Source organism: Neofelis nebulosa, chromosome 4, assembly GCF_028018385.1.
Source record: "Neofelis nebulosa isolate mNeoNeb1 chromosome 4, mNeoNeb1.pri, whole genome shotgun sequence".
In the NCBI taxonomy this organism is placed as follows: Eukaryota; Metazoa; Chordata; class Mammalia; order Carnivora; family Felidae; genus Neofelis; species Neofelis nebulosa.
Genome location: NC_080785.1, coordinates 163996514 through 164017498, shown reverse-complemented (window position 1 = coordinate 164017498; position 20985 = coordinate 163996514). Strand labels below are relative to the sequence as shown.

The 20985-nt window shown below is 59.3% G+C and overlaps 3 protein-coding genes and 1 pseudogene across 6 annotated transcripts; 2 read left to right on the top strand and 2 right to left on the bottom strand.

Annotated features, from left to right (window-relative positions):
- Positions 1-246: 246 nt before the first annotated feature.
- On the top strand, positions 247-3796 carry PCP2 (Purkinje cell protein 2). 4 transcript variants are annotated; one of them, XM_058728130.1, is made up of 6 exons: positions 253-335; positions 1259-1362; positions 1794-1816; positions 1890-2004; positions 2297-2421; positions 3604-3796. In XM_058728130.1, the coding sequence occupies exons 1-6, from the start codon at positions 277-279 to the stop codon at positions 3721-3723; spliced, it is 546 nt and encodes a 181-aa protein (XP_058584113.1). In that variant the 5' UTR covers positions 253-276; the 3' UTR covers positions 3724-3796. The 4 variants fall into 4 exon arrangements, with proteins under 4 accessions (XP_058584116.1, XP_058584113.1, XP_058584117.1 ...); XM_058728133.1 differs by lacking the exon at positions 1794-1816 and having other exon boundaries at positions 247-335; XM_058728134.1 differs by lacking the exons at positions 253-335; positions 1794-1816 and having other exon boundaries at positions 519-1362; positions 1941-2004.
- LOC131510688 (protein PET100 homolog, mitochondrial) lies at positions 3788-5402 on the bottom strand. The gene is made up of 4 exons (XM_058728135.1): positions 5279-5402; positions 4453-4539; positions 4252-4284; positions 3788-3918 (listed from the first exon to the last, which is right to left on the bottom strand). Exons 1-4 carry the CDS (start codon positions 5303-5305, stop codon positions 3835-3837), a joined length of 231 nt encoding a protein of 76 aa, XP_058584118.1. The 5' UTR covers positions 5306-5402; the 3' UTR covers positions 3788-3834.
- Positions 5403-5559: 157 nt separating this feature from the next.
- On the top strand, positions 5560-20390 carry XAB2 (XPA binding protein 2). The gene is made up of 19 exons (XM_058728129.1): positions 5560-5666; positions 11628-11776; positions 12078-12201; positions 12430-12627; positions 14067-14201; positions 14296-14460; positions 15308-15452; positions 15730-15881; positions 15964-16083; positions 16226-16357; positions 16453-16584; positions 16681-16794; positions 17693-17855; positions 17950-18140; positions 18275-18397; positions 18487-18658; positions 18913-19042; positions 20058-20167; positions 20263-20390. The coding sequence occupies exons 1-19, from the start codon at positions 5616-5618 to the stop codon at positions 20322-20324; spliced, it is 2568 nt and encodes an 855-aa protein (XP_058584112.1). The 5' UTR covers positions 5560-5615; the 3' UTR covers positions 20325-20390.
- LOC131510689 (ATP synthase F(0) complex subunit C2, mitochondrial-like) lies at positions 9283-9755 on the bottom strand (annotated as a pseudogene).
- Positions 20391-20985: the final 595 nt, after the last annotated feature.

The window sequence follows — 20985 nt, the reverse complement described above, 5'->3', positions numbered from 1 at the left end:
GTTAAGAGGAGGCCACACTGCAGTAGGGGTGGGCCTTTATGCAATGTGACTGGTGTCCTGTCTTATGACGGCCTTGTGCAGACAAGGACACAGAGGAATGTCGTGTGATGACAGAGGCAGACTTTGAAGTCCTGCAGCTCCCAGCCCGGGAACACCAAGGGCTGCCTGCGACCACCAGAACCCGGGGAGAGGAAAGGAAGGACACACACACACACACACACACACACACACACACACACACACAGGTTTCAGACCTCAACTTCAGGCTGTACAACAATGTCTGTTGCTCTCGGCCATCCAGTTTGTGACTTTGTCAAGGCGGCTCCAGGAGACCAGTACATCCGCGGAGGAGCAGGGCATCCTGTTGGCATCAAGGACTTGGGGCTGTGGAGGCAGTGTAGACGTGGGCCCTGGGGGGGGGGGGTCGCTGCCTGGGGAGGAGGACCAAGCTTCATGCTTAGGGAGGTGTAGGCACGGTGTGGCCCATTTATTCCAAGAAGAAATCTTAACTGGTTTCCAGAAAGACATCTTGGGGAGGGGATGGGGTGCCAGGGATACCCTCCCAGTGGCATCCTCTCCCAGGGCACTGAAAGAAAGCCATAGCTGCTTGGGGGAGGGGACAGGGACTTTCCTCCTTGCCTCCGGTCCCCAGGCACTGAGATGACAGATCACAGGAGACAGCTCAACCTGACACTGGCGACCGGACAGGAAATCCCAGACCTTCTTGTCTCAGGGCCTGTGGTGGGCAGTCGGACCCAGGGCCAGTGACCAGGAGGCGTGGCCCGGAGACACAGAAGGAGCCAGTCTGCCTGGCGGCACCTCAGTGGTCCTGGGGTCCAGCTTCTTCCCCCAGCACCTGCAGATGACAACTGCCCCTCCAGCAGGCTGATGCCATCCTTCACTGCTTCCCACTGGGGGGGCTCCACATCCTGCCCGAGCCGCCCTGGTGGCCCGTGCTCTCCCGATGGGGCCAGCCAGCCCCCGCTCCCCACCATGGGGACGCTGCTCTGGCTTGCTGTTGAGCCCCACCTGAGAGTCCCTGCGGCCCAGTGAATCCTGCTGGGCGAGGTCCAAACCCGGGTCCCCCTGCCTCCTACCCCCACAGCAGCACCGGCATCCTTTTGCAAAAACAATGATCTGGATCATCTTTATGGGGCTTAAGCCTGGGTGGGAGCAGATGGGGCGTGAGCTGGGGATTTGGGGCTGGGTATCCGCTCTCCCCACGTCACAATCTTTTAAAAAGCCTTCTCTGGCACAGGGCCGGGTTAGAGGCCAGCAGAGAGGGAAACCCGGGGGAGGGGAGCGGGGACCGTGATGGACCAGGAAGAGAAGGTGGACGGGAGCTCGGGCCCCTGCGTCAAGGTAAGCACACCCCCACACACCCCCAACTCAAGGGCCTGTGAATGACAAGACTAATTAGTTTGTAGGGCACCTAATTAGCAGGCAGGTCTCCTGAGACCCCTGACCCAGTTGCCACGGTCCGAGGAAGTGCTGGTGGGCACGAGGGTCCACGTGCCTAGTTCAGCCCCAGGGCAGGGGTCGGGGCTCTCAGTGCCGACCCCTGTGAGGTGGGAGATGCAGATTTGGGGGCAGCCCCTCGTATGTTTCCCTGGCCCACGTCCCAGCCCCCAGGCTCCCCTGCCGTCAGGCCCCAATTTAGGACGTCAGGATGCTGGCACCCGCAGCCTCTCCCTTGAGGCGGCACCACGTGAAGTGGCCCCGCTGGCCGGGCCCCTGGGGCGGGGGCCGGGCTCGGGAAGGAGGCTCAGGTCTCATTCTGAGCAGCTCTGCAGAGCAGCACGTCGGCAGGACCATGGTGAGAGCCGGGGAGGGGAGGGGAGGGGTTCCCAGCTGAGAGGCCGGCTGGACTGAGCGTGTCTGTCCCCCAGGCTGGCTCTCCAGACCAGGAGGGCTTCTTCAACCTGCTGACCCACGTGCAGGGCGACCGGATGGAGGAGCAGCGGTGCTCACTGCAGGCGGGGCCGGGCCCGGCCTCCGAGAGCCGTGAGAGCTGGCAGGGGGTGCATGGGAGCGGTGTGATGTCTGGCGGGGCAGGAACAGGGCAGGCCGTAGGAGTACGGGGAAGTGGCCATCCAGGGGGCCCGTGGGCAAGAATCTGCAACAGCACCTGGGAACCCAGGGCAAGGGATGGGGCGGGGGGGGGGGGGGGGGAGAGACGAGCGTGTTTCCTAGAGAGCACGAGTGGGGGTGAAGAGGCAGGTTGGGGGCTTCAGCTGGGCCGCATCCCCTGCAGTCTGTGCATACGTTCATCCCCACATGCCTCTGCTTAACACAGAGAGTGGCCCTGCACCCGAGATGGACAGTCTCATGGACATGCTGGCCAGTACCCAGGGCCGCCGTATGGATGACCAGCGTGTAACAGTCAGCACCCTGCCTGGCTTCCAGCCCATAGGACCCAAGGTAGGTGACCTCCTGCTGGGGCTGAGCCGAGACCCTGCCTCCCACCCCCCAGCCAGGAGGAAATGGGGCCTCACCCTCACCTACCCATGACTTGCGCCCTAGGGATGAGTGCCTGGTAAGAGTGCCACCCTGTGTCCCTGCCAGTCACAGGACCCTGGTCAATCCAATACCCAGCTCCAGGTGGGATGACAAAGGCTCTCCCTGATGGGGCTGGGAGGGGCCCAAGGTCAGGCCGGGGGCACATTAATGTCAGAGCCATGGCTGGAACTCATGACTCCTGCCGCCATGTCTCAGGGTGTCCGAGAGGACAATGAACAGCCCCCCTCCCTGGGGAAGTTCCCTCCAAGGAAGAGGGCACAGGCGCTCATACCAAGGACACACGCATCCATACACTCCTGTGTGTCTATGACACACAAAATCACAGTAGCCTGGGTTCTGATCAAAACCCCAAATACCACCCTGAGTGTTGAGTAACTAAGGTGCCCAGAGGCTGGGAGATGGGGGTGCCTGGGTGGTTCAGTCGTTTAAGTCCTCGACTCACTATTTTTTTTTAATGTTTATTTATTTTGGAGAGAGACAGAACACGAGCGGGGGAGGGGCAGAGAGAGAGACACACAGAATCCCAAGCAGGCTCCAGACTCTGAGCTGTTGGCACAGAGCCCAGTGTGGGGCTGTGACTCACGAACTGGGAGATGACCCGAGCCAAGGTCGGATGCTTAGCCGGTCATTTCCCTCACTCTTGGGATCCCCCCTTTTCAGAGCCTCCATAAGCCCCCGACTCTTGACTTCAGCTCAGGTCATGATCTCACAGTGATGAGATCGAGCCCGTTGGGCTCTGCGCTGGGCGTGGGAGCCTGATTAAGATTCTCCCTCTCCCTCTGCCCCCCCTTCGCTGGCATGCACACATGTACACTTTTTTTAAAAGTTAAAAAACGGGGCGCCTAGGCGGCTCAGTCGGTTAGGCATCTGACTCTTGATTTTGGCTCTGGTCATCATCTTGCGGTTCATGGGTTTGTGCCCCGAATCGGCCTCTGCGCAGACAGTGTGGAACCTGCTTGGGATTCCCTCTCTCCCTGACCCCTCTTCTCTGCCCTCCCCAACTTGCACTGTCTGTCTTTCCTGTAAAATAAGTAAGTAAACTTGAAAAGTTCCTCCCTCTCGCTGACCCCTCTTCATCCGCAGGACGGAATGCAGAAACGAGCTGGGACGCTCAGCCCCCAACCCCTCCTCACCCCTCAAGATCCGACTGCTCTCAGCTTCCGTCGGAACAGCAGCCCCCAGCCCCAGACCCAAGCCCCCTGAGGGCCTGACACGTCCTGGGCCCTACTTGGCCCCTAAAAGCAGACAATAAAACACTTCCACGAGAAACAAGGAACCGCGTGTGTGTTATTTCGTGGGTGGAGGGGCTAGGACTCAGGAGCTCTGCTGGGCGGCACGAAGGAGTTTCTCCTCCCGCTGCTTCCGTATCCTCTCTTTGAATTCTTCTAGCTCTTGGCGCTGGGGGTGGAACGGGAAGGAAGGGTGAAGAGGGCACACACCTCAGGGGCCTGGACCCTGATCCCACCACCCAGCCTGCCCCCTACTCCCCTAGGCCACAGCTTCAGAGTTCATCATCTACACTGGAAGCCCTGTGCCAACTACAACCAGGGTTGTAGTTGTAGTTGTGGGATCGGTTTCATCCAGGAAGAGGGCACTAAGGAAACCATACGTCCCTCTGCTCTCAATTCTCCTTCTTCATGACTGGGGGTAAAATTTTCACTCAAACCCATTATGGTCACAGGGACCCAGGCACCCCCATCCCTTCAGGAGGCAGAAGAGTATGTTACTTACCTGGTCCTCCTTCTCAGGTGGCCACAGCTCCCTCTGTGGGGACAAAGTAACAGCTGGAAGCAGGAGCCAGGAGCTTCCGGAGACCCCCCACCCAGGGCAGGGTCGGTTGGTAGAAGGCAAACATGGCTCCCCAGCAGGTTGGTGCCCCACGCTCTCCCCACCCCCTGGAATGAGCCCGTGAATATTCTCCTCTATGCCCACCTTGCGCTGTATGACATAATCCTCAAACCACTCGGCCTGATTGGCAATCCAGAACATAGCCACAGGGAAGGTGAGGTAGAGTGTCATCTAGAAGGGCAGGGGGTAAATGAACAGAGCCAGGGATTAAACCCCTTCCGCAGTGTGCACAGGCTGCTCAGAGCCTGGAGGACCATCCTCCCGCAGAGCCAGGAGTGCCTCCTCGGGACCCCCAAGGACCCAAGAACTCCCACCAAGGGTACAGAAGCCTCACACCTAAAAGCCTAGGCCCCTAATAATAATAATAATAATAATAATAATAATAATTAAGGGACCTCAAAGCCCCCTCCGAGTCTGGGAGACTCCTTCTCAGAGAAAGACACATACACGCACACGCACACGCACCCGACTCAGAATACAAAAGCTCGTACTACAATCAAAAGCATCTGCCCGAGGCCTCATTACCCACCCGTTCGTCGGATCTCTGAAACACCTCCAAACCCAGGAGGCCTCACTATTTACATTTGATCTATTTCTCTAAACATAGGCGTCTCCTTATCAGAAACACACATGCCACCCAGAGCCCCATGAGCTTCCCAAGTGTCTGGAGACTTCCTTCTTGGAACCTCTGCCTCAGATCACTCCTCTCAGAGGTCCTTCCTCCCACCAACCCTCCCAGAGCCCCCTAACCCGGCGCCCCGTCCTCTAGGCTTCCGACCCTAAAGACCCCTCTCAAAACTCAGAAGCTGTCTCCTCAGATTTCCCTCTCTCTTGGAATCCCCGCTTTTCAGAGCCTCCTCGTCAGATCCGGGAAGAACCCAGCCGCCCAGCCGCTCCAAAGATCACTGACCCGAAACACCTCCAGCTTCACCCCCATCTCGCTTCTCCTAGGCTACAAAGCCGCTTCCGCCCAAGGTCAACCCTCCAGCAAGACAGCAGCTCATTGGGCGTTCGCGGGCTCCACTACTGAAGCTGATTGGTCGAGGAGTTTTCAAGATGACGTCATCTTCGGGAGCCTCTTCTCTGCTTCCGGTCCCTGGAGCCGTCCACGCGAAAGTCAACAAACGTCGTCCGCTCGATCGGAAAAGGTTCAACCAATAGGAAATTGGTCTGGCCCTGGAGGGCGGGCCTTAAGCGGGAGACGTCATTATAACGCGACTTCTGCCCGTGTCTGGAGAGCCAGGAAAATGGTGGTGATGGCGCGTCTCTCCCGGCCGGAGCGGCCGGACCTTGTTTTCGTGAGTCCGCGGCGGGGCCGGGGGTGGCCAGCGTGGGAGAACCTGGAATTAGATACTTCAGGGGTTCGGGGCCTGGCCGCCTGGGGTGTCTGGGCCAAAGCTCTGAGGAGGGCAGGACCTACGGACCAGGGTGGCCAGGAGTAAAAGTCTGGCAGTGGAGTCCAAGTGGTCTGAGTTAAGAGTTGCAGTCGAGGTTCAGGGCCTGGCGACCGGACCTTTGGTGGAAATAGGAGTGCGCGGGAGTGGGGGAGGGGAATCGCATGGCGAAATCTTGTAGAAGTCCGGAGTCTGGAGTTAAGGCATAGTGATCAGGCCGGGGTTCTGGTTTCTGTGGTAAAGTCTTGGTGCTCGGAGTAACGGCCGAGGTCAAGTCCTGAGCGTTGTAGTTTGTGGAACGAAGGTTTGTTGTCTGGATTAGGAGAACTGTGGAGTCAACTGTGGTCAGGCAGTGGCCATTGGGATTCTGAAGAGTCCCAAGACTTGGTATCTGGAGCACAGACATATGACCTTTCATTGCACTTTGTAGCTACTGTGGGGTTTTTTCTTCTTTTCTTTCTTTCTTAAACACAAATTGAAGGTTTGTGGCAACACTACATGAAGTAAGTGTGTTGGCACCATTTTCCGACAGCATTTGCTCACATCATGTCTCTGTGTCACGTTTTGGTAATCTCACAGTATTTCATACTTTTTCATGACTCTTGGGGCGTCAAGAGCCACACCCATGTAAAACTGGGAAGTTAATAATTGTTGTGTGTGTTGGGATGGCTTCATAGGCTATTCCTTGGGCCGCCCTACTCCCTCAGACATAACCACTTTGAAATTACTAAGCTTACAGTGGCCTCTAAGTGTTTAAGTGAATGGAAGAGTCACCCCTCTCACCTGAAATCAGAAGCTAGAAATGATTAAGCTTAATGAGGAAGGCACGTTGCAAGCTGAGAGGGGCTGAAAGCTAGGCCTTTGGCACCAATAGCCAAATTGTGAATGTAAACGAAAAGTTCTTGGAGAAGATTAGAAGTGACAGACACATGAATGATTAAAAAAAAAAAAAAAAAGCGAAACAGCCCTTTGCTGTTACAAAGAAAGTTTCAGTGGTCTAGATAGAAGATCACACCAGCCACAGCATTCCCTTAAGCCAAAGTCTCATTCAGCCAAAGCCTAACCCTTCGGTTCTGCGAAGGCTGAGAGAAGTAAGGAAGCTGAAGAACACAACTTGGAAGCTAACAGAGGTTGGCTCTTGAGGTTTTTGGAAAGAAGCTGTCTCCATAACACAAGTGCAAATGAAGGAGCGAGTGCTGATGTAGCCATTTGTGGCAAGTCGATCGCAAGATCTCATTAAGATAGTTAATGAAGTGACGGCACAGACCGAACAGACTTTTAATAGAAATGGGAAAGCCTTCTGTTGGGAGAAGAGACCTTCTAGGACTTTCATTGCTGGAGAGGAGGAGTCACTGCCTGGCTTTAGCATTTCAAAGCACAGGCTGACTCTGTTGTCCGGCTAATGCGGCTGGTGGCTTGAAGTGGAAGCCAGTGCTCCTTTACCATTCTGAAAAGCCTAGGGCCCTTAAGAATTAAGCTAAATCAGGGGCGCCTGGGTGGCTCAGTTGGTTAGGCGACCAACTTCGGCTCAGGTCATGATCTCACAGTTCGTGAGTTCGAGCTCTGCATCGGGCTCTGTGCTGACAACTCAGAGCGTGGAGCCTGCTTCGGATTCTGTGTCTCCCCCTCTCTCTGCCCCTCCCCTGCTCATGCTCTTTGTCTGTCTCTCAATAATAAATAAACGTTAAAAAAATTGAAAAGAATTAAGCTAAATCCGCTTCGTGCTATGTAAGTGGAACAACAAAGCTTGGATGATGGTATGTCTGTTTAGAACACTTTACTAGATATTTTAAACCCAGTGTTGAGGCCTATTGCTCATAAAAAAGATTTCTTTCAAAATGTTGCTGCTCCATGATGATGCACCTGGTCACCCAAGAGCTCTGATGGAGATGTACAATGAGATTAATGTTGTTTTCACGCCTGCTAACATAACATCCTTTCTGTAGGCCATGTATCAGAGGGTAATTTCAATTTTTTAAAAACAATTTTTGCCTAATGTTTATGTATTTTTGAGAGGGAGACAGCATGAGCAGGGGAAGGACAGAGAGAGAGGGAAACACAGAATCCGAAGCAGGCTCCAGTCTCTTGAGCTGTCAGCACAGAGCCTGATGCAGGGCTCGAACCCATGAGCTGTAAGATCATGACCCGGGTTGAAATCAGACGCTTAACCCACTGAGTCATCCAGGTGCCCCTACCATTTCAAGTCTTATTATTTAAGAAATACGTTTCGGGGTGCCTGGGTGGCTCAGTCAGTTAAGCATCCGACTTCAGCTCAGGTCACGATCTCACAGCTTGTGAGTTCAAGCCCCACGTCGGGCTCTGTGCTGACAGCTCAGAGCCTGGAGTCTGCTTCGGATTCTGTGTCTCCCCCTCTCTCTGCCCCTTCCCTGCTCATGCTCTGTGTGTCTCTGTCTCTCAATAATAGATAAATTTTTAAAAAACATAAAAAAAATATGTTTCATTAAAAAAATTTTTTTTAACGTTTATTTATTTTTGAGAGAGACACAGACAGAATGTGAGTGGGTTGGGGGCAGAGAGAGAGGGAGACACAGAATCCGAAGCAGGCTCCAGGCTCTGAGCTGTCAGCACAGAGCCCGACGTGGGGCTTGAACTCACAAGCTGTGAGATCATGACCTGAGCCGAAGTTGGACGCTCAACCGACTGAGCCACCCAGGCACTCCAAGAAATACGTTTCATAAGGTTACAGTTCTAGATAGTAATTACTTTGATAGATCTGGGAAAAGCAAATTAAAAACCTCCTGGAAAAGATTCACCACTCTAAATGCCATTAAGAACATTCTGATTCATGAGAAGAGGTAAGGATAACAGCATTAACAAGATCTTGGAAGAAGTTGATTCCAGCTCTCCTGTATGACTTTGAGGGGTTCAAGACTTCACTGGAGGAAGTAACTACAGATGTGGTGGAAACATGGAAACAGCAAGAGAACCAGAATTAGAAGTGGAATCTGAAAATAGGACTGAATTGCTGCAATCTCATTATAAAATGAGGATGAGGAGTTGCTTTTTTTTTTTTTCTTAATGTTTATTTATTTTTCAGAGACAGAGAAAAACAGTGTGTGAGCAGGGGAGGGGCAGAGAGAGAGGGAGACACAGAATCCGAAGCAGGATCCAGGCTCTGAGCTGTCAGCACAGAGCCCAGCGCGGGGCTTGAACTCACAGACTGGGAGATCATGACCTGAGCCGAAGTCAGACGCCCAACGGACTGAGCCACCCAGGCATCCCAGCCAGGAGTTGCTTCTTATGGATGAGCAAAAAAAAGGGGTTTCTCAAGATGGAATCTACTGGTTATGATGCTGTGAAGATTGTTGAAATGGCAACAGAGCTTCTAGAATGTGACATAAACTATTTTGTTCTTGTTAGTACAGTATTTATTTGTCTTTCCTCTGTCAAACCCTGAGCCAACCACTTTCCCCAGGCTGCCTGGGGAAGTATAGGAAAAGGAACACACAGGGCAGACGAAACACAGGAGAAAAACTTATGGGAGGTGGAGATGGCTCCTTTACATGGCAATGAGGATACAAAAGGCCGCCATCAGGCAGAAGAGCCTCGTGGCTTCTGGGAGGGCAAAGCCCAGAATGGTGGAGGAGAAGAGCTGTTGCTTCAGAGAGGGCTTCCTGGCATAACCAGTGATGAGGCTCCCAGACACAGTCCCAATTCCAGCCCCAGAGCCAGCCACCCCAACTGTGGCAGCCCTAGTCCCAATGAACTTGGCTGCTCTGTCGATGTCCCTTGAAGCAACACTGGTTTGGAAACTGCGGCTAGGAATAAGTGAGGTTAGGGGACGTGGGGCTGCCCAGCTGCTGAGGCTCTCATCTATCAGTGTCTCTGGGGGTTTTAATGCCACTGCAGACAGCTCAACAGCTGACAGGTGCTCCTGACCAAGGAGGGGGTGGAGACGAACTTTGCACAGGCGGACATTTTCAGAGGATGAGGGGCTGTGGCCAGAGAGCTGCTCCCAGTGCGGAGAAGACAGAGAGGGAATATGACACACAGTTGACAAAGCAGCAGCAGGGTTGGAGAGGATTCCAATTTGGAAAGAAGGCCTGCTGTAGGTAAAATGCTGTCAAACTGATGGGGCACCTGGGTGGCTCCGTTGGGCGCCCGACCTCGGTTCAGGTCATGATCTCGCAGTTCAGTTCTGAGTTCGAGCCCCGCGTCGGGCTCTGTGCTGACAGCTCGGAGCCTGGAGCCTGCTTCGGATTCTGTGTCTCCCTCTCCCTCTGCCCCTCCCCCGCTTGTGCTCTGTCTCTCTCACTCTCAGAAATAAACATAAAAACAATTTTTTTCAAGTGCTGTCAAAAACCGAGTCACATACTACAGAGAAGTTGTTCGTGGCGGCAGGATTCAGTTGATGTGGCAGGCTTTATTTTGTTTTAAGAAATTGCCACAGCCACCCCAACCTTCAGCAGCCACCACCCTGATCAGTCAGCAGCCATCACCCTTGAGGCAAGACCCTCCACCAGCAAAAAAGATTACAACTCATTGAAACCTCAAGTAGTGGTTAGCACTTTTTTTGCAAGGAAGTATCTTTTAATCAAGTTATAACACTTTTTAGACATAATGCCAATGCAAATTTAATAGACTGCAGTGTAAGCATAACTTTTACGTGTGTCGGGAAACCAGAAAATTCATTTGACTTGCTGTATTGTGATGTTTATTGTGGTGGCCTGGGGCTGAACCAGCAGTGTGTGTGAGGTGTGTCTATAGAGGCCTAGCATCTTCGCAGGTGTTTGGTGTTTCGTACTGGGGAGGCTTGGGATTTGGTCCATACCTCTCCTTCTGATGTAAAGGTCTAGCTTCTGTCGACTTGGAAAATAAAACTGCCAGTGATTTTATAAGCAGAGTGGGTTTATTTAGGAACGGCAGAGGAATTTTAATTCAGGATATGCAAGCTATGGCAAAACCGAAGGCAAGTCTGGAGAACAAAGGAGAGGAGCATCACTTTATTTTATTTTAAAACTTGTTTATTTTGAGAGAGCACGTGCACGTGCCGAAGGGGCAAAGTGAGGAAAAGAATCCCAAGCAGGCTCTTTGCTGTCAGCACGGAGCCTGATGCAGCATTCCAGCTTACAAACCGTGAGATCATGACCTGAGCCGAAGTTGGACGCTTAACGGAGCCACCTGGGTGCCCAAGTAACGTCGCTTTGTAGAGAAAAAGGAGTAAACTAGGAGGGGCCGGTTTGAAGGAAAATCTGTTAGGTGAAAGTGATAGTTCAGGGTGGTGATGGCTTCTCATTGGCTGAGTTGTGGCAGTTTCTCATTGGCTGGGCTGTTGCCGCGCAAGGAGAAAATCTTGCTGGGGTAGTAAAGTAAGCTTCTTTCTGTTGGGAAGGCAAGGTGCCCTTCTTCCTGCGGGGGGCGGGGGGGGTGTCTGCAATTGACAAAGAGATGGTAGGCATGGGAGTGCCCCCTTCAGGGCTTCCTGATTTCACGTCAAATAAGGTGTCCGTGTTCACTTTCTGAGTTCTGGGACAGCTGAGTAGTTCTGGATAGTGGGAGCCTGGGATGCTGAAGGCCTGGTGTTTAGGAAGAGGCATGTTGTGCGGAGTTAAAGCTTGGCGTCCAGGTCCAGAGAGACCTGGCAGTGGACGGGCAGTCTGAGAAATCTGGTGACCTGGGCCAGAGAGTAGGTGGCTTGACTGGGAGGGCCAAAAGAGTGGTGTCTGGATGACAGTCTCAAGTCTGGCCCGGAACCCTGTGGTTGAGGAGTCTGATGACCCGGGTCAGACTGTGGGCAGTAAGATTTCGAGGAGTGAAATCCAAACCTGAGTCCTGGCATGTGGCTGTCTGGTACCCTGGCTCTGAGCTCAGGTCTCTCTTTTCCCCGTTCCCTGGCTCCCACAGGAGGAAGAGGATCTCCCCTATGAGGAGGAAATCATGCGGAACCAGTTCTCCGTCAAATGCTGGCTCCGCTACATTGAGTTCAAGCAGGGTGCCCCGAAGCCGAGGCTCAATCAGCTGTACGAGCGGGCCCTGAAGCTGCTGCCCTGCAGGTGGGAACGGTCCCAGCCGCCCTGCCCGGCCCCCACCCCACCCCACCCCACCCCACCTAATCTTGCCGTAACGGAACTGGCCAGTAGGTCCCAGGTGATGGCTATCATTCGGGCACTAAGTGTACGTCCCCTGACAGCTCAGCACACCTTCCCTGGTGTCCTGGCCCGTGCCCCCCAGTGCTGAGACTTGCCGTCCTTCCCCAGGCCCCTTTGCCCTGCAGTCACTTCCCAGTGCAGGGCAGAGGGTTCCGGGGGTGTGTGAGGCTGACCGGTCGTTGTCTGCCCCTCCCGCGTTTCCCAGCTACAAACTCTGGTACCGATACCTGAAGGCGCGCCGGGCACAGGTGAAGCATCGCTGCGTGACCGACCCGGCCTACGAAGATGTCAACAACTGCCACGAGAGGGCCTTTGTGTTCATGCACAAGGTGGGAGCGGGGGGCAGAGGCCGGGCGAGGGCTGAGGGGGAGGTGCAAGTGGACGGGGACCGGGGGATTGGAGTCCTGTCGCCTCGGTGTGCCCGAGGTTGAGCTAGATTAGCCCTAGAGGACAGGGTCCCGGGTCTTGCTGCATTTTTGGCCATAGGACACGTGCCGTCTCTGTGGTCGAGCCGTGGCGCCAGCGGTTCAGACCCTGCCCGTCCCCCACGCCTCCAGATGCCACGGCTGTGGCTAGACTATTGCCAGTTCCTGATGGACCAGGGCCGAATCACACACACCCGCCGCACTTTCGACCGTGCTCTCCGGGCACTGCCCATCACGCAGCACTCTCGCATCTGGCCCCTGTACCTGCGCTTCCTGCGCTCACACCCACTACCTGAGACGGCCGTGCGGGGCTACCGGCGCTTCCTCAAGGTACGCCTGTGGGGGTGGGGCGGGACCGAGCTGCCGCTTCAGGAGGTTCCCAGCGCCAGCTTACTGGGACACTAGCCCCTCGAGGCGTGTCACCCGACAGACGGGAAGCGGGGAAAGGCTCTCGTTGGCGATTTGTTTTCCCTCCAAATAATTTGCCAGCACCTGCTGCATGTCTTGTATTGAGACAAGTGCTGGGACAGCGTGTGACAAAGACAGTCCCTGCCTGCACAGAGCTTTTGATCTAACTGGATAGACAGGTGCCCACGAGCTGACCACGTCTCCTGGTCACATCTTTAAAAATTTTTTTTTTCACGTTTATTTCTGAGACAATGCGAGAGACAGAGCACAAGCAGCAGAGGGGCAGACAGAGGGGGACACGGTATCCAAAGCGGGCTCCGGGCTCCGAGCTGTAAGCCCAGAGCCCGACGCGAGGCTCGAACTCAGGAACTGAACCATGAGATCATGACCTGAGTGGAAGTCGGATGCTCAACTGACTGAGCCACCCAAGCATCCCCCCCTTCTGCTTCTTTATTATTTTTAATTTTTTTAAATGTTTTTATTTATTTTTGAGACAGAGACACAGCATGAGCAGGGGAGGGGCAAAGAGAGAGGGAGGACACAGAGTCCGAAGCAGGCTCCAGGCTCCGATGTGGGGCTCAAACTCACAAATTGCAAGATCATGACCTAGGCTGAAGTTGGATGCTCAACCGACTAAGCCACCCAGGCGCCCAAAATTTCTTTTAATGGTTTTTTATTTATTTTTGAGACAGAGACAGAGCGTGAGCAGGGGAGGGGCAGAGAGAGGGGGAGCCACAGAATCTGAAGCAGGCTCCAGGCTCTGAGCTGTCAGCACAGAGCCCGACGTGGGGCTCAAACTCACAGACTCTGAGCCGAAGTCGGACGCTCAACCGACTGAGCCACTCAGGCGCCCCTCCTGGTCACATCTTTTAAACCAGTAAAACCACAACCATGGGAGGGCAGGGAGCGGGAGACGAACGGCTGTGGGAATGTTTCCAGGCAGAAACAGCATGGGGGGGGGGGGTGCCGTCCCCTCGCGCTTCTAACAGCTGTTGTACGTTGTGAAACTCGGCATGGCGCTGTCTGGCTGGGGGACTTGGGGTAAAGGCCGGGCCCGGACCGTGCCGGCTGTGCCTTTGTTGTCTAAGCCAGACCGATCAGGGCTGGGGCTGCACCAGAGGGGCCCAGACCGGATTGGCGGGGCCTCGGCTGGACCACCGGTCAAGGCTGCCCCCATGGGGCTGAGGCCGGGCTGGTGGGGCCCGGGTGGGACACGTGTGGCTAAGGCTGGGTCGGCAGGGCTGGCGCCGGGACAGGGCAGCGGTGCGTGGCTGACCCGGAGCTGCCGAGTGGGAGCGGGGGGGGACGGCGGGGTGGCTCTGCGGCCCCGCTGACTGCTGGTGGGGCCGCCCGCTGCCCAGCTGAGCCCCGAGAGTGCAGAGGAGTACATCGAGTACCTCAAGTCCAGTGACCGGCTGGATGAAGCTGCACAGCGCCTGGCCACCGTGGTGAACGACGAGCGCTTTGTGTCCAAGGCTGGCAAGTCCAACTACCAGGTGGGCCTGTGGGGGGGTGGGGTTGGCAGGAAGGCTTGCACCCCCCCCCCCCCCATGGGGCACAGGGCTGAGACTCCTCCTCCTGTGTCCGCAGCTGTGGCACGAGCTCTGTGACCTCATCTCCCAGAACCCAGACAAGGTGCAGTCACTCAATGTGGACGCCATCATCCGCGGGGGCCTCACCCGCTTCACCGACCAGCTGGGCAAGCTCTGGTGCTCGCTGGCTGACTACTACATCCGCAGCGGCCACTTCGAGAAGGTGCACAGGCACGGGAGGCGACGAGGGGAGGGGGGCGGGTGCCACGCGGGTGCCTGACACAGCGGTCGCTCCCGAGGTGTCCGTGTTCTCGTCAGTGTCCACGTTAGCTTGCTTGTCAGGCAGTGGAGTAGGGGGTTGCGTGGGGCGGACGGGTCCCCAGAGTTGCTGGCTGGGGTCGTTGGGACCTCGTGAAAGAGGAGGCGAGTGGAGCTGGAGCAGAGAAGGGGCTGCTGATGGGCTAGGGGAGAGAGCGCCCTGCGGGCTGAGGGGTTGGCCGTGCCCTGCTGAGGGGCGCCGCCTGCCAGGCGTGAGCAGGACGGAGGCAGGACCGGCTGCACGCTTCACAGAAGCCCTTCAGGCCACCACAGGCTGAGGCTGGCAGCAGGGGACCCGTCAGGAGGCGGGTGGAGCCACCGGCCGGGGTGGGGGGCGGACAGTGGAGCATGACTGGCCAGGAACAGGGGTAGAGGGATGGGGCCCAAGCTTAGGCGCGGGAGTGACCGGGAGAAATGAGCTTCAGAAGTGGGGTGGGGCCCTCCATGGCCAAGTCCGGGGTCCCCGCAGTGGGGACCGGTGGGGGCGTCGGGGTCGGTCACCTCTCGAGTCTTAACTGGGCGTCGGCCACCTCACACGTGTCTCCCTCAAGCTTCATAGTCACTCTGCACGGGGACCGTCACCGTTTACTGGGGAGGAGCTGGGGCCCTGCACTCTGGGAGGGCAGGGGGAGGGTGTGGCTCTGCTGGGTGTTGGTGCTCCGGGCAGTGCAGCCAGGTCCCCTGCGTCCACGCGGGCAGGCCCTCGCGTCCCCCCAGCCAGCACTTTCCTTTTACCCCGCCCGTGCCCACAGGCTCGAGACGTGTACGAGGAGGCCATCCGGACTGTGATGACCGTGCGCGACTTCACCCAGGTGTTCGACAGCTACGCGCAGTTTGAGGAGAGCATGATCGCAGCCAAGATGGAGACGGCCTCAGAACTGGGGCGGGAGGAGGAAGGTGAGGCAGGCCTGGGCCGGTGAGGGGAGAGGGCTGGGCCGGCCGGCAGGGCTCTGAGAGCCCCAAGGGACAGCGACAGGGGAGGTGCGTCTGCACGACAGAGGGAGGCGGGTGTGGGTGGAACTTTGGTGAGTAGCCGGGACTAGCTCTGCATCTCTGGCCGCAGTGGCCAGTGGAGTGAGTCCGCCAGGCCCCGGACAGTCGTCGGCGGGCCCTGGTGGTGCAGAGGTGGGGGCGGGGCCGCTGTGCTGAGGCCCCGCCCCCATCTCGAGCGCAGATGACGTGGACCTGGAACTGCGCCTGGCCCGCTTCGAGCAGCTCATCGGCCGGCGGCCCCTGCTCCTCAACAGTGTCTTGCTGCGCCAGAACCCACACCACGTGCACGAGTGGCACAAGCGTGTGGCCCTGCACCAGGGCCGCCCCCGGGAGGTGTGTGACGGCCCCGCCCCACCGCCCTTCCCCTGCCTGCCGGGCCCCCACCGTCCAGCCTGACTCCGTCCTTCCCACCCAGATCATCAACACGTACACGGAGGCCGTGCAGACGGTGGACCCTTTCAAGGCTACAGGCAAGCCCCACACACTGTGGGTTGCGTTTGCCAAGTTTTACGAGGACAACGGGCAGCTGGACGACGTGAGTGCCCTGCGTGTGTGGGTTTGCGCGTGTGTGAGTAGAGGCGTGTGCTTGGCCAGAGGACCCAGGAGGCACAGACACTCTCGCGGGGGGGGGGGGCAGAGAGGCAGGGTCCCAACCTGTCCTCTGCCCACCCCTGCAGGCCCGCATCATCCTGGAGAAGGCCACCAAGGTGAGCTTCAAGCAGGTGGACGACCTGGCCAGCGTGTGGTGTGAGTGTGGCGAGCTGGAGCTCCGGCACGAGAACTACGACCAGGCTTTGCGGCTGCTGCGGGTAAACGCGAGCCCATGTTAGGGCGGGGGCGTGGTGTGCTGTGTGGCCGTGTCCGGCTGTCCCCAAGCCCCCGCCCTGCTGCCTGCTCCCTCCAGAAGGCCACCGCGCTGCCTGCCCGCCGAGCCGAGTACTTCGACGGCTCGGAGCCCGTGCAGAACCGCGTGTACAAGTCCCTGAAGGTGTGGTCGATGCTCGCCGACCTGGAGGAGAGCCTGGGCACCTTCCAGGTGAGTCGGGGGGCCGAGGGCCCGTGGCGGCGTGGAGCCGGGGGCAGGGCCGCAGTCTCTGCCCCGGACGTGCCCTGACCTGCTGCTGCCCCGCAGTCCACCAAGGCCGTCTACGACCGCATCCTGGATCTGCGTATCGCCACGCCCCAGATTGTCATCAACTACGCCATGTTCTTGGAGGAGCACAAGTACTTCGAGGAGAGCTTCAAGGTGAGGGGGGCTGATCTGGAGGTCCCGGACAGCGGGGTCTCCTGTCCCGGGGCCCCGGCCGCTGTGTCCGTGTGCTCCGGTGGCCCTAACAAGGTGTCGCAGAGCAGGGAACTCAGACAGCAGAGACGTACTGTCCTCGTCCTGGGGTGGTACTGGCGGGGCTGGTCTCTCCCAAGGCCTCTGTCCTTGGCTAGTCGGCGGCTGTCTTCCCACCAGTGTGTGTATGTGTCTTAATCCCACAGGGACTCCAGTCATCTCGGATGAGGGCCCACTGTAACAACTCCCCTTCATTTCCTCTTTAAAGGCCTGGTTTCTAAGTCCAGTTACATTCTGAGGTCCTGGGGTTGTGGCTTCAACGGGAATTTGGGGGACACAATTCACCTCTTAACAGGCACCGAGTCTTGTTTCTGGGCTGCGGGTGTGTGCGGGCTGTCCCTGCTCTGCTCGTGTGACAGCTTGTAGGTACGTGAGGTCCTGCACGTGCACGTGTTGGGAGGCCCTACCTCTCTGTTGAGAGGTTTCGGTTCTAGGCGGAGACCGCACGTATCCAGATGACATACACGTGTGCCACCTCCAGCCTGAGTGACACTGGCCCTGCCCCTGGCCTGGGCATGGGAACCTCTTCCCAGGGCCATGGGCTCCAGTGTCCACAGAACTGAGGACCCCCCCCCGACTCCCCCACCCATAAGGTTACCTACCGGTGACTTGGTAGGTCCTAGTCCTGGTCCGTTGAGGGAGGCGTACAGGCCCCCTTGACCGCGCCGTGATCGTGGGGCAGGGTGGACGGGGAAGGGGCCGCCATGACCAGCCCGAGGGAGACGTGGGGACTCTCCTGGCAGGCTGGACGCCACGTGTTCCTGCCCTGGGTTCCCACACACGACACCCTCTCTCGGGGCAGGCGTACGAGCGTGGCATCTCGCTGTTCAAGTGGCCCAACGTGTCTGACATCTGGAGCACCTACCTGACCAAATTCATTGCCCGCTACGGGGGCCGCAAGCTGGAGCGGGCGCGGGACCTCTTCGAACAGGCGCTGGACGGCTGCCCTCCCAAATACGCGAAGAGTGAGGCGGCCAGGCCGGGCAGGGGAGGGGTTGTCTGGGGCCGGGCACCAGCCTCTGACCCCCCCCCCCCCCCCCCCCCCGCCTCGTGTCTCAGCACTGTACCTGCTGTACGCCCAGCTGGAGGAAGAGTGGGGCCTGGCCCGGCACGCCATGGCAGTGTACGAGCGCGCCACCCGGGCCGTGGAGCCCGCCCAGCAGTACGACATGTTCAACATCTACATCAAGCGTGCGGCCGAGATCTACGGGGTCACCCACACCCGCGGCATCTACCAGAAGGCCATCGAGGTGCCGGGCGGGGAACGGGGGTGGCCAGAGGCTCTGAGCGCGCCCCCACGCATGGGACCTCCGGGAGCCTTCCGGAGGGCCCGGGGTACGGGAGCCCGCTCATGCCCTGCCCCCTCCTTGCCACCGCCACCCAGGTGCTGTCGGACGAACACGCCCGGGAGATGTGCCTGCGGTTCGCGGACATGGAGTGCAAGCTCGGCGAGATCGACCGGGCGCGGGCCATCTACAGCTTCTGCTCCCAGATCTGTGACCCCCGGGTAGGGCGTGGGCCCGGGCGGGCAGGCGGGCAGTGACGGAGGCTGCAGCCGAGCCAGCCGCTCACGCCCCTGCGCCCCACCCCGCGCAGACCACCGGGGCTTTCTGGCAGACGTGGAAGGACTTCGAGGTCCGGCACGGCAACGAGGACACCATCCGGGAGATGCTGCGGATCCGCCGCAGCGTGCAGGCCACGTACAACACTCAGGTCAACTTCATGGCCTCGCAGATGCTCAAGGTGTCGGGCAGCGCCACGGGCACTGGTGAGCAGCTGTGGGCACCCGCCGTAAGGGCCCGGCCCCTGCTCTCTGCCCGCCCTTGACCTCCTGGTCTGAGAGCGTTGAGCGTCCACCTCCCCACCCCCTGCCGAGCCTGGGAACTCCTCGAGGGCTGGGTCCCTTGGACGGACGGGGGTGGGGCGCCTGGTAAGGAGCAGAGCAGCCTGTGGGCTGTGGCGGGGGCCGGCGCGGGTGTGGCCCGGGCACACTGGTGTGTGACCCCCACGCTCCCCCACCAGTGTCCGACCTCGCCCCCGGGCAGAGCGGCATGGACGACATGAAGCTGCTAGAGCAGCGGGCAGAGCAGCTGGCGGCCGAGGCCGAGCGGGACCAGCCCCCGCGGGCCCAGAGCCAGATCCTGTTTGTGAGGTGCGGGGGCAAGGGTGGCGGGGAGGCCGAGGGGCACGCATCACCCTGCCTCCCCCCCCACCGCCTGCCCCCTCCCTCCCTCCCCCCTCCCCCCTCCCCCCTCCCCCCTCCCCCTGCCTGCCCCCTCTCTCTCTCCCTCCCCCCTCCCCCCGCCTGCCCCCCTCTCTCCCTCCCTCCCCCCCTCCCCCCGCCTGCCCCCCTCTCTCCCTCCCTCCCCCCTCCCCCCGCCTGCCCCCTCCCTCCCTCCTGCCTGCCCCCTCCCTCCCCCCCCTGCCTGCCCCCTCCCTCCCCCCTCCCCCTGCCTGCCCCCTCCCTCACCCCTGCCTGCCTCGTCCCTCCGTCCTTCCCTCCGTCCTCTCCCTCACCGGCCTGCCCTGTCCCTCCCTCCCTCCCTCCCTCCCCCCCGCCTGCCCCCTCCCTCCCTCCCCCGCCTGCCCTCTCCCTCCCTCGCCTGCCCTCTCCCTCCCTCGCCTGCCCTCTCCCTCCCTCCCTCACCCCTGCCTGCCCCGTCCCTCCCCCCCCCGCCTGCCCCCTCCCTCCCTCCCTCACCCCTGCCTGCCCCGTCCCTCCCCGCCCCGCCTGCCCCCTCCCTCCCCGCCCCACCTGCCCCCTCCCTCCCTCACCCCTGCCTGCCCCGTCCCTCCCCCCCGCCTGCCCCCTCCCTCCCTCCCTCCCCCCTGCCTGCCCCCTCCCTCCCTCCCTCCCCCCTGCCTGCCCCCTCCCTCCCTCACCCCTGCCTGCCCCGTCCCTCCCCCCCCGCCTGCCCCCTCCCTCCCTCACCCCTGCCTGCCCCGTCCCTCCCTCCCCCCTCCCCCTGCCTGCCCCCTCCCTCCCTCACCCCTGCCTGCCCCCTCCCTCCCTCACCCCTGCCTGCCCTGTCCCTCCCCCCCCGCCTGCCCCCTCCCTCCCTCACCCCTGCCTGCCCCGTCCCTCCTTCCCTCACCCCTGCCTGCCCCGTCCCTGCCTCCCTCCCTCATCCCTGCCTGCCCCCTCCCTCACCCCTGCCCATCCCCAGGAGCGACGCATCCCGGGAGGAGCTGGCCGAGCTGGCCCAGCAAGCCAACCCGGAGGAGATCGAGCTAGGGGGGGACGAGGACGAGGATGAGATGGATCTGGAACCCAACGGTAGGGGGCCAGCCAGGTGGGCAGGGTGTTTTCGCGGAGGCACGGGTGGGGCCCCCCCCCCTCCCGGAATGACCGTGGCCTCCCTCCTTTCCCAGAGGTGCGGTTGGAGCAGCAGAGTGTGCCGGCTGCCGTGTTCGGGAGCCTGAAGGAGGACTGACCCCAGCCCTGCACCCCTCATCCCTCCTCCCGCACCCCTCCTCCCCCAATAGAATCTATGTTTGTACACACGGTCTGAGCCTCTTTCCTGCCCACCCTTCCCGCTGCCCAGGTGCCTATGGGGACTGCCAGCTGGGTAGTGCCCTGGCCTTGGGCCCGGCACCCCCCCCCCCCCCCCCCCGCCCCCAGATTGGCTGATGTGGGAGGTGGGGCAGCTGGGCTTCCAGCCAGGGCACATGCCCCACCCTCCCGCTGCAGAGCCAGTTCTCAGAGGCCCGTCTCTGCCGCCTGAGGCCTCCTTGAGGGCCTTCCCAGCCCATTCCCACATTAGCAGGTAGAGATACACAGCCTTCCCTCTCCAGATTGTTTCATTCTGGGCCAGGGCACTGACCTCCCCTCAGAAGACTGGTCTGAGAGCCTGTCAAGGTACTTCTCACCCTGGATAGCAGCCAGGAGCCAGACCTCAGCCCTGGGCCAGGGCCAGGGCGTGGTCCTTAGGCCTAAGCTCTGGGAAGCCATTAGTGGGCTCTGGACTATTAAGGGATTTTAAGCATCAAGAGACATAATCAGATTTGTGCTCTGAACAGGCCATGTGGGCTGTGGGGGATTGGTTGGTGGCGGGAGGTGACCGGTTGGGGGGGGGAGGCCCGGGTTGGTGGCCT

Coding starts and splice junctions, on each gene's coding strand:
- PCP2 (XM_058728130.1), top strand. CDS start 277: ATGTCTGTTGCTCTCGGCCATCCAGTTTGTGACTTTGTCAAGGCGGCT. Junction 336..1,258: donor AAGGCGGCTCCAGGAGACCA/GTACATCCGCGG, acceptor TCTCTGGCACAG/GGCCGGGTTAGAGGCCAGCA. Junction 1,817..1,889: donor AGCACGTCGGCAGGACCATG/GTGAGAGCCGGG, acceptor TCTGTCCCCCAG/GCTGGCTCTCCAGACCAGGA.
- LOC131510688 (XM_058728135.1), bottom strand. CDS start 5,305: ATGGGGGTGAAGCTGGAGGTGTTTCGG. Junction 4,540..5,278: donor TGAAGCTGGAGGTGTTTCGG/GTCAGTGATCTT, acceptor CTGCCCTTCTAG/ATGACACTCTACCTCACCTT. Junction 4,285..4,452: donor ATTATGTCATACAGCGCAAG/GTGGGCATAGAG, acceptor TTGTCCCCACAG/AGGGAGCTGTGGCCACCTGA.
- XAB2 (XM_058728129.1), top strand. CDS start 5,616: ATGGTGGTGATGGCGCGTCTCTCCCGGCCGGAGCGGCCGGACCTTGTT. Junction 15,453..15,729: donor ACTGGGGCGGGAGGAGGAAG/GTGAGGCAGGCC, acceptor TCTCGAGCGCAG/ATGACGTGGACCTGGAACTG. Junction 18,141..18,274: donor TCTACCAGAAGGCCATCGAG/GTGCCGGGCGGG, acceptor ACCGCCACCCAG/GTGCTGTCGGACGAACACGC.